General features: G+C 48.7%; 1 protein-coding gene across 2 annotated transcripts; it reads left to right on the top strand.

The window, feature by feature from the left end:
- Positions 1–520: 520 nt before the first annotated feature.
- On the top strand, positions 521–8199 carry LOC132448589 (endothelin receptor type B-like). Of its 2 annotated transcripts, XM_060040013.1 has the most exons (8): positions 521–1896; positions 2020–2470; positions 2931–3043; positions 3266–3470; positions 3758–3898; positions 5383–5516; positions 5609–5717; positions 6470–8199. In XM_060040013.1, exons 2-8 carry the CDS (start codon positions 2063–2065, stop codon positions 6638–6640), a joined length of 1281 nt encoding a protein of 426 aa, XP_059895996.1. In that variant the 5' UTR covers positions 521–1896; positions 2020–2062; the 3' UTR covers positions 6641–8199. The 2 variants fall into 2 exon arrangements, with proteins under 2 accessions (XP_059895996.1, XP_059895995.1); XM_060040012.1 differs by having other exon boundaries at positions 521–2470.
- Positions 8200–11687: the final 3488 nt, after the last annotated feature.

Below are 11687 nucleotides of genomic sequence, written 5' to 3'. Positions count from 1 at the left end.
GTAAGGTTCTTTCACCGCTGGGTAATATTTGCATATAATATTTCAAGCTAGCTAATAACCTATAAAGATTATTTATTCTTATTCCATCTCTGGCGAGGTATCTATCTAGCCAGTTAGTGCTAAGGCATGATTGGACGAGGGCAGTTATAGGGAGGAGTTTCGATAACGGTTACTTGTACTTTTACTTTCAGTACTTAAGTACATTTAATATCAGGAAAGTACTTTTGATACTTAAGTACAGTAAAGATCAGATACTTTAATACTTTTACTTAAGTACTATTCTAAAAGGTGACTTTTTCTTTTACTTAAGTAATTTTCCAGTAAGGTATCTGTACTTTTACTTAAGTATGGCTTTTGAGTACTTTATACACCACTGGACAGATGTCCCGTAAATAATGAGGGGAGAGGGTGAAGGAGTGACCCGAGCGCCTGCCGCAGCTTCCTCCACGGCTGTCTGCCTCGTCCTCCGCCCCCTCCCGGGCTGGTGGGGGGGGAGGCGGGACGTCATTATTTACCACAACACCCAGTCTAACTCACTGTTCCGACAGAGATGTGTTCTTGGTTCTCTTCCTTCTGACACGTGTACGTTCTGTAAGTGGCTTCGGGTAAAAGCGTCGGCTAAACGCCCTAACTGTAAATTATATCCTACGTTCTTTTGAGGTGCAGTGCCTCAAATGATTGTAAAAACAGAAAGACGTCGGGGAGGAATAAAGTAAATCCAACATGTGATTTTATATAATTCTATGTTGGCGTGCTATTATGCTAAAAGTATCAGTTTCCCGATTTAGTAGGCATAGTACGCAGTTGGCTGCAAATGCCAAATTAGTTGTATCGCTGGTATTGACTGTGCAGTATAGGGACTCATTAAGTGTGTTTGTTTATTCATGTACTTTTTATTCACCACTAAATACATTAATCAACGCGCAAGTAGCTCAACACAATTGAACAGAAAAACATGTTTTTTCTTTCACCCCGATCTAGGTTAGTCGAAACACGTCTCTGTCTTGCGTCGCCTCGGATAGACCCCGCTCCTCCCAATGTCGTTCACCGCCTGCGGTACACACACGTTAGCATTCAAAGAGAAATTACAATGGTTTTAAACATTCCTCTGACTTCTGTTCCTGCAGGATCTGGGCTGGGCTGCCTGTCGTTTATCTGTGGCGGCGGGGTAGTGTCACCTTCGCTATCACTCTCCCAGGACCCAGACGCCGGCTCTGTCGCGTTTGACGAGGACTGACTCATTTTAAAAGCAGGGAGGACCCAAGAGGGCCATTCAGAGCTGTTTACACCTGAGAACGTTTTGTGCTAAGTAGATAATGTTCTTGTGTTTTGTTGAAGTTTAAAGCTCACAGTTTTGAACAGGAATCATAACACTTTCTAACAGTATACACACACAATGTGTGAACGAATGTGTGAGCTGTTGTCAGCGCATACATGCTTGTGGGGATAACATTGCACGCAGGGTGTTTGATGGTACTTTTCGGACAGGTATACTACGTTGCTTATATTGCGCTGCATTAAATCACCTTCGCATAAAAGTAATAATACGTGTACGGGTTACTAAATCAGCTCCGAGGGAGATGAGTGGCATTTGGGCTTTGCTGAAACACGCTTGTTGAGTCTGTGCCCGGATCCAGAAGGAATAGGAAAACAGAAACAGCAGACAATAGGCCACCGCAGCATGTCTGCTACGGGCTGATGCATTAAAGAGTGTAATGATGCCGACAGATTGATGACTGGCTCTGACAGTGATAGCCTCGCTCTATAAATTCCTCATCTCCCCCGCCCCTAAAGGGCATGGTTTGGAAGAGGCCTACAAAGGCATGTGCATCCCAGCACTTAACTCATTTTGCAGGAGACTAAAGAGACATTGTTTTAGTTTGGTACTTCTGGAGGGTAAGTAACATAATTGAGGGGTTTGTTGTGTAATTACACATAACTTCCTTAGTGTGATATCGATAGAGCGGGAGACTAATTACTCTTAATCGATTACATGTGTACTTTGTCCTTCACTCTCAGCCAACCACCAATCACGTCGGTAAGACCCCGTTCATCGCTCAAGATGTGGCTCGTTCTCCTGGTGGTCCTGTGCCTCCAACGCCCGACGGCCGTCCTGGTCCACGGCGAGACGGACGCCCAGCAGCCGTCCGAAGAACGGTCCGCGGGACCCGGGTTAGTGGAGGGTCTGCGCTCCAACCACACGCCCGGGACCCCCCCACCGGACGGAGCCAGGCCTCCACCGGCACCCCCCATGTGCCTGCAGGCGACGGGCATCAGGGACACCTTCAAGTCGGTGAACACGCTGGTGTCCCTGCTGGTGTTCGTCACGGGGACGGTGGGCAACGCGGCGCTGCTGAGGATCATCCACGCCGACCGCGGCATGCGCAGCGGGCCCAACGTGCTCATCGCCAGCCTGGCCGCCGGGGACCTCATACACATCGTGATCGACGTACCAATCAACGCGTACCGGGTGAGTCAGCGGGCCGTCGGCCAGGGCTGCAATTACAACCCGGGAGCAGAATGACCGGCCAGCTCTCCTCTCCTCCCCTCCGCGTCTCCCTGCTGTTTTTCCATCCATTCCACGGCCCCTAAATGTCACTCGCTTCTTGACGTGCGCTAATTGCAGTGTTTGGTGATATTGTCTGTCACCGCTTTGTTTTTGTGCCGCCATCATCCGTGTGCCCGCTCTGCCCACATGACACCCCGATCCGTCTGCGGAGGGCCGGATCCGTCTCCTGTGTTCCTCCTCCACGTTTCATCCCTTTTAGGTTTAAGGGGAGATTTCCCTGCTCCTTGCCAGGGCTCCGGTCAGGATGAGCGGTGGGGATAACGCGGTGAAGCCTGTGATGCCTTCCAGGCGCTGAACCTGTGATTAAGGGCTCCTTCGATAGCGTCGATAGCGTCTTGACTCGCTGACTCCTCCCCCACAGCTGATGGCGGAGGACTGGCCGCTGGGCGCCGTGGTCTGCAAGCTGGTGCCCTTCATCCAGAAGACCTCCGTGGGCGTCACTGTGCTGAGTCTGTGCGCGTTGAGTGTCGACAGGTACGACCGTACCGCGGGGGGAGCGGGGGGGTGTCGATCGATGGCGGTAATGCTTTGTGCTCTTTAGCGCTAATGTCATCTGGCGGCCTCCGTCTGCGACGCGTCAAGTGGATGCGTTTGTTTTCGCGCGGCGCGGTCTGAATTGTTGTTTAATCTGGGAATGTTTTGATGGGCTGGAGATAATTCCCTGAAGCCTTTCATTCCCCGTATTGATTTGTGTAGATATCGAGCGGTCGCATCCTGGAATCGAGTCAAAGGCGTCGGAGTCTCGACGTGGACGGTGGTAGAGATAGCTCTGATATGGGTTGTTTCCATCGCGCTGGCAGTGCCCGAAGGCCTGGGCTTTGACCTGATAACAATGGACTATAAAGGGAAGCATCTGAGGATATGTCTGCTCCATCCTGTCCAGACAACACACTTCATGCAGGTAAAGGGGGGCTAATGTGATGCATTCACTGTAAGATAGCCCAGATTGACTTGTTATGAACACGGCTCTTTTGATGTCGACTGTTATTGTTTGCTCGTTCTGTTATTAGAATTAATGAATACTTTAGTGATTTTGCCCAACATGATCTCGAAAAGCGTGCTATATAATTGTGTGTACACATTCCCCCTGTCATCATCGTACAAATGTTGACACAAACACATGATGGAGATTGAAAGATACGCAGCAGAATACCAAATCACCGTGGAGCTGTTCTTTGTACTCCGCAGTTCTACAAGCTGGTTAAGGACTGGTGGCTGTTTGGCTTCTACTTCTGCATGCCGCTGCTCTGGACGGCGGTCTTCTACACTCTGATGTGCAGGAGGCTGCGCAGGACCTCTGAGAACAGCCTCAACACCCACCACAAGCAGGTAGGGCCCGCGGGCTCCACCCGCAGCCTGGCCCCTTCCTACCCAACCAGTCTCTGAGCCCCACCGTGCACCACCCCCCCCCCCCCCCGACCCCCCACCCCCCTCTGGAGCGCTCTACTGAACCCCCCCGGGACTCCACCTCACTCTCCTCACCCTCCTCACCCTCCTTACCCTCCTCACCCTCCTCACCCTCCTCCTCCTCCTCCTCCTCACCCTCCTCCTCCTCACCCTCCTCACCCTCCTCCTCTTCAGCCTCCTCCACCTCTCCCCCCTCCTCCTCACCCTCCACTTCACCCTCCTCCACCTCACTCCCCTCCAACTCACCCTCCTCCACCTCTCCCTCCTCCACCTCACCCTCCTCCACCTCACCCTCCTCCACCTCTCTCTCCTTCACCTCACCTTACCCTCCCCCACCCCACCCTCCTCCACCTTACCCTCCCCCACCCCACCCTCCTCCACCTCTCCCTCCTTCACCTCACCCCACCCTCCTCCACCTCTCCCTCCTTCACCTCACCCCACCCTCCTCCACCTCTCCCTCCTTCACCTCACCCCACCCTCCTCCACCTCTCCCTCCTTCACCTCACCCCACCCTCCTCCACCTCTCCCTCCTTCACCTCACCCCACCCTCCTCCACCTCTCCCTCCTTCACCTCACTCTCCTCCGTCAGTCTCCCCTCAAATTCTTCAAAGTCTTGCTTCTAACGTTTGAAGCCTTCCGCATGTTTCCAAATTGTCTTGTTTTTATCCGTCCCAATTTTAGCTATTTTATAAAAAAATATGTCCATGCTGCCTTTTCAAAATTCATACGATTTTATACCTGCTGCAAAATTGCCATGAATGTTTTGAAATGCTATACACAAAATGTCTTGTTATTTTTATCTTGTTACTTGAAAAGGTACAAACGTTCACAATGTACAACTGGATTAAAACCAAAATTGTACTACGTACATCACTCCCTTATATAGCCTGTGGATTTATTCCTGCTAAACGTGTCCTGGTGTTTAGTTTAAATTTATTCCTGTTAAATGTGTCGTGGTGTTTCGTTTCGTGGTGTTTCGTTTAAGTAGATTCCTGTTAAACGTGTCGTGGTGTTTCGTTTGAGTAGATTCCTGTCAAATGTGTAGTGGTGTTTAGTTTAAGTTTATTCCTGTTAAACGTGTTGTGGAGTTTAGTTTAAGTAGAATCCTGTTAAACGTGTCGTGGTGTTTAGTTTAAGGTTATTCCTGTTAAACGTGTTGTGGGGTTTAGTTTAAGTAGAATCCTGTTAAACCTGCCATGGTGTTTAGTTTAAGTAGAATCCTGTTTAACGTGTCGTGGTGTTTAGTTTAAGGTTATTCCTGTTAAACGTGTTGTGGGGTTTAGTTTAAGTAGAATCCTGTTAAACCTGCCATGGTGTTTAGTTTAAGTAGAATCCTGTTTAACGTGTCGTGGTGTTTAGTTTAAGGTTATTCCTGTTAAACGTGTCTTGGTGTTCCGTTCATCCAGAGGCGCGAGGTGACCAAGACGGTGTTCAGCCTGGTCCTTGTTTTCGCTGTGTGCTGGTTCCCACTTTACCTCAGCAGAATCCTCAAACAGACCATTTACGACCAGAAGGATCCCAACAGATGCCAGCTTCTCAGGTTGGGAGGAATGGAGCGTTCCTTCATCGGTATGGTATATCTAATTCGTTTCATACATCTACCCCAGATCTTGACTCTCCCCATCTCCTCAGTGTCTTCCTCGTGCTGGACTACTTTGGCCTCAACATGGCCTCGCTCAACTCCTGCATCAACCCCATCGCTCTGTATATCGTCAGCAAGAGATTCAAGAAATGCTTCAAGGTAAAGCATCCTCTGAATGACATTGAAATTAGTTCATACATGCATGAATAACAATGCACACTGACGTTCCAACAGCATAACAAATTCCGAGCAGAGTTTCTGAGGCTGCATCCAGTAAAACAGGATTCTGCGACTGGGTCGTGATTCATTGTGTACCATTTGGTTTCAATTAGCAATAACAAATTCATAATTAAAACAATTGAATGGTCCATTTTTAATTAGTATCAAGATTGAAAAATAGGGTGTTTGTTACGGTCTGACTTAGTTCTATTTTTGCACAATGCAACGGCTTCAGAATGAAGAAGGTGAGAATGACAGAAAAAAATAAGTGAGATGTTTGAGGAGATGACATCCCGGGTGTTTTTCAATTTCGCGTCGGAACAGTTGATAGCTCTAAAATAGCCCATCTTCGATGAAACGGAGAGGGAGGTGTTGATGAGACACACACAGCACACCAGACCCTCTTTAGTCACCCCTGATTCAGAATCCAGCCACAGACTGTGGTTCAGTGTTCAATAGAGAGTCGTGATGTGTGAATCATCATTCAATAAAGGAAGATAAGATCTGTCGACTGGGCTAAACGTTGGATCTCTCATCTGACGAAAGAAGTTGCTATGATCTTCTGTCAAAATGTTTGTGTGTGTGTGTGTGCATGTACGTGTGTTTGTGCATGTATGAGTGTGTGTGTGTGTGCGTGTACGTATGTGTGTGTGTGTGTGTGTGTGCGCACGTACGTGTGTGTGCTCCTCTAGGCGTGTCTGTGCGGCTGGCGCCCGTCTCCTACAGCCGGTAGCGCCGAGGAGCAGCAGTCTGTCACCAAGTCCAAGGGGCAGGAGGAGGAGCCCGGCAACATCAAAGCCCTGCAGCAGCACCTGGCCACGCCCCCACCTGAGGCGCAGCCGCCCCGCCCCCCGGCTCCATGACGGCACTGGGACACGCCCCCCGGCCCCATTAAACAGAACGCTCAAAACCAAACACCTCGTATGTAAGGAGCGGCCCGTACACAAACACACAGGCCGGACACGACACGTCGTCACGTTTGTGTATATATTTATCTTCGTCCTTCTTTGAGCCACCGACTTGTTAGCTAACGTCGCTGTGGAGGAACACAGAGAGAGGTTTACAGCCCTCCCCACCCCCCACCCCCCCCCCCCCCCCCCCTCTGCTCCACCTGTGGTGGTGTCATCAGCCCTCTTAATAATATATAGACGGGGGCGAGCCGCGATCTGTTTACCGGTGTTGTCAGGTGAACATCTGCCTGGCCACTCGGGGCACTGAGAGCGAGAGATGTGACTATACCTGCCCTCAGGGCCTGACGCCCTCCCAGCCATTACCTCAGCGCTGGCTCTCTCGTCGGACGGCCCTTCACCCATCATGCATCACGTATCATGCATCACGCTTGTCAAAGCACTGTTTGGGTCCGGGCGTTTTCACCGGGCATGACAACATCCTCGCACGTACGTGTGCTTTGCTGCCAAATGTACGTGTTGATTTTTGTATTATTTACAGTAGCCTGTGTCACACGCGCGGGGGATCTCACATTGGTGTTTGTTTTTGTTTTGTTTAGCGTGCGTTGAAGCGGCGTGGAGCGTCGTAAGTGGTTCTGTGTGGAAAAGTTGTCAAACGTTTTTCCTTTCTCTCTGCGTGTTAGCGTGCACTACTCAAGGCTTTCCCGGCTCTCCCCCCACCGCCGTAATCAGATTCCTGCCACGGGTTGATTCTGTCGACGGCGGGCGAATGACTGATTGATGGCGGCCTATTTTGAATGCATTGTTAAATGTGTAATGCACAGAGACGCGCTATAAAAGACCTTGGAGTGTGTGTGTGTGTGTGTGTGTGTGTGTGTGTGTGTGTGTCGGGGGGGGGGGGGGGGGGTCGGGAGGAGAAGGAAAACGAGGATGACAGAATGAGGTCAGGTGGGGGGGAGGGGGGAGAAAGGGGGAGGGAGGGAACACCTGATGGGTCTTGCTGTCACAGGACAAGCCAAGGAAAACTAAGAGGTAGTATCGCTCGCTGCACGGGGGATGTGTGGCAGGGGGGCAACGTGACTGTGGCTGTTATCAAGAGATTATTGTTGCCAAGGCGATTGATCGGGAAGCAACTGTCAGGCGTGGATGAACAGGCCTTTAGATATAGATGTAAAATATATTAATGTACATATGTTTTTAGTAAGCGTATTTGGAACTGGTTGACATCCATATTGTTGCCTGTTTCTTTTTTCCCCGTCTCCTCAAAGTCCTGCTCATTAAAGTATTCATGGCCACCTCATTGGAGAAGCTGCCAGAATCAATCTCTCCTCCCGCCTGCTCAGTCAGAGAGAGAGAGAGAGAGAGAGAGAGAGACAGCTGACTGAAGTACTGCTGCTTCCACTACATCAATACAGTCGGCTTCCATCTTAATGCACTCTCTTCTGTCCCTCACGATTTACCAGATGCTTTACCTGGGGATGGCAGTAACGAATAAAATAAACCATAAACACACAGCCTTACAGTGGTCTCGTTTTGATCTATTTGTCTTTATGTTTTTAGTCAATTAAAATGTGTGCCGAATAAAAGAACGTGTGAACTCTGAAAATGACATATTTTTGCTTGGTTTGTGATGAGCGTCTCGAAGACAATGTTTTCAAGAGGACAGAGGCAGCGAGACGTGTGCTTTTACAGCCCACAGTTTTATCACCTGCTGAGCTACGTGACGCCTGCACCTTCATCACTCTCTCACACACGCTCTCTCTCCCTCCCTCGCTCTCTCTCCCTCTCTCGCTCTCTCTCCCTGCTTTGTTTCCATCTCACTCGCTTTGATCAACAAGGTCGGCCCAGAGATGCTCTTTCTCAACAGCGATCCTCGGTGAAAAGCAGCACATGCGCTGCAGCGTAAATGAGGGCGAACCCTACAAAAACATGACACGTACCAACGAGCACAAACTCAGACATCAACGTTCAAATCTGGGTGAACACGGTGAAATATGGGAACACGTCCAAGCCCTGTTTTAGCCCGGAGAACACAAGTCTACAAATTTGACTGTAACCGATAGTAGTATTTTACACGTCTTTTAAACGGAAAAATCCTTTATGGTTCAAAAGCTCAATATAGTGAGCACTAACCAAAATATCAACCTCAAAATCGTATTAAATCCTCAAGTCTCCCCTATTTTATTACCCGGTAAAAAGGTCTACAATATAACGATTTTACAACATTAACCAATAATTGTCCTTTTATCATCTTTGACCTGGAAAATGCTCACTGTTTGAAGAACTCAAGCCCAGGGATTACACAAATGCTCATACATTGTAAATGTGTACACACTTTTGGACAATATAACTGCATTTGATATTAGATCATGTTAAAATATGTATTTTTTAGTGGATCACTAGTCAACGTAATGCTTAGCAGGGATCAATGTAAATGAAAGCCTTACTATTACCGTTCAACATCTCACGCATGCGCAGGAAGAGATCTTATCTCTCACCTGAGATAAATACCTCAGCCAGTGCAACGCATGCGCTTTGCACCTGTGGATCCGTACCTCCCGCTGTATACAAACTGAGCAGGCTCAGAACCTCCTACTGAACACAAACTGAGCAGGCTCAGAACCTCCCATTGAACACAAACTGAGCAGGCTGAGAACCTCCCAAATGTGCACGTTACGTTGCGTTTACGACGAAGAATACACCGAGGCTTGGTTCCCAACTAGGTCTACCAGTAGGTCCACCAGTAGGTCCACCAGTAGGTCCACCAGTAGGTCGAACCAGTAGGGCCCCAAGTAGGTCTACCAGTAGGTCTACCAGTAGATCTACCAGTAGGTCTACCAGTAGATCTACCAGTAGGTCCACCAGTAGATCTACCAGTAGGTCCACCAGTAGGTCCACCAGTAGGTCCACCAGTAGGTCCACCAGTAGGGCCCCAAGTAGGTCTACCAGTAGGGCCCCAAGTAGGTCTACCAGTAGGTCCACCAGTAGGTCCACCAGTAGGTCTACCAGTAGGGCCACCAGTAGGTCTACCAGTAAATCTACCAGTAGGTCCACCAGTAGGTCTACCAGTAGGTCCACCAGAAGGTCCACCAGTAGGTCTACCAGTAGGGCCACAAGTAGGTCTGACTGTAGCTCCCTTGAGGGGGGATTGGGTTCCTCTGTATCAAAAACGAAGGAGACAGAGAAGTTCTCGATGTATTTCACCAAAACGCGGTGAACCAACGTAGATCAGTGAATCACATGGTTTCATCCATCAAGTTTTGTGCCGAAAAACTAGAAAACGATTAGCCCTCTCATTAGTGTGTATTTTTGCTGAAATGAATGAATTAGCAGCTGAGGCTAGGTCGCTCGCTGGCTAAAAGTGTGTGTGTGTGTGTGTGTGTGTGTGTGTGTGTGTGTGTGTGTGTGTGTGTGTGTGTGTGTGTGTGTGTGTGTGTGTGTGTGTGTGTGTGTGTGTGTGTGTGTGTGTGTGTGTGTGTGTGTGTGTGTGTCCTGCTTTTAGCATAATGTTTAAACATGATCATTGATTTAAAGAAATCCTATAACTTTGCAGATGCGGTGTTGAACCACAAGGCTACGGAGGCGGGGCCCTTATGTCGAACCAGGCTCCTGGAGGCACTTGGGGGGTGAAAAGAGTTTGATTTGGGTTAATACTGTTCTGTTGTAGCTAGTGTTTATATATTTCTATGTTATTAATAAATAATTTTATACCCCAGTTGCGTAGATAATTTTCTTGAATTTAGTGATCCATTCTTAATTAAAGGCATATTGTACGATTTTCAGTGATATACACTTTTTAATATGTTGTTGAAATTGGTTTATACATCCAGACAGCAATAAATAACTTATGGGCAATGAAAAAGAAGCGAAAAAAAAAACGAATTCTGTATCTGCTATAAACCTGTTAAAATGCTTACCAATCGGAGACATTGTACCCGAATCTAAAGAACCAATCACAAGCCTGCGCGTTCTCTCCCCTCTGTGTACGAGCCTGAGCCGGCCTGAGCGCGTTCATGGAGGGCAAAGAAAGCGTTGTTATCATAGTAGTTCATGACAGTGGACTAGACCTAGTGAGCCTACAATGTTAACACGATGGAAGAAAAAAAACAGAAGTTACCACTGCCACCGTTACTTGCCCCGGTTCATCCTTTTAAAAAGGCAAGAAAAGGAAAGACAGAAAATGAAAAGGCAGCAACAAAAAAAAAGTTGGAGAATGCTCGAGGAAAAACGAGAATAAATATTGGATTCGCTTTTCAGCGATGGCGACAGCTGAGGGAGTTGAATGGCCTGAAAAGTGACGCAATGGTTGCCGTTGAAGTAAGCCGTAAGCAGCATTAGCGCTCGTGCACGGCTCTGTGTCGAGGGGTTGGGGCAGGGAGTCCTGAAGGGTGGGGGAGGAGTTAAACGGAACTCCGAAGAGAAGCTAATTTCAAATCATGCTAGCTCTCTCACATCGTACAGTATAGCTTTAAGGTCTACAGAACTATTATATATATATAATAGTTCTGTAGACCTTAATTAAGAATGGGTCACTAAATGAAAGTATGATAGGCGGTTGAAATTAGGTATAAATGCGATCGTTTATTAAGTGGCGACAAACGTTACGTTTTGAACCCTTTGTGAACGTCTTTTCCACGCCAACCATGAGCGTCTTTTAACTGGGAACATGCTCACTGGGATCTTCATCCCTACTGGTCTGTGTTCCAGCCCCAACCGGTCTGTGATCCGGCTCCAACCGGTCTGTGATCCGGCTCCAACCGGTCTGTGATCAGGCCCCAACCGGACTGTACTCCGGCCCCAACCGGTCTGTGTTCCGGCGGCCCCAACTGGTCTGTGTTCCAGCCCCAACCGGTCTGTGTTCCGGCCCAAACCGACCAAAACCAGTCTGTGTTCCAGCCCCGACAGGTCTGTGCTCCCCAACCGGTCTGTGATCTGGGCCCGACAGGTCTGTGTTCCGGCCCCAACCGACCCAAACCAGTCTGTGTTCCAGCCCCGACAGGTC

The sequence above is a fragment of the Gadus macrocephalus genome, chromosome 20, assembly GCF_031168955.1.
Source record: "Gadus macrocephalus chromosome 20, ASM3116895v1".
NCBI lineage: Eukaryota > Metazoa > Chordata > Actinopteri > Gadiformes > Gadidae > Gadus > Gadus macrocephalus.
The sequence above is the reverse complement of the archived record's forward strand: the minus strand, read 5'-3'. Positions and strand labels throughout refer to the sequence as shown.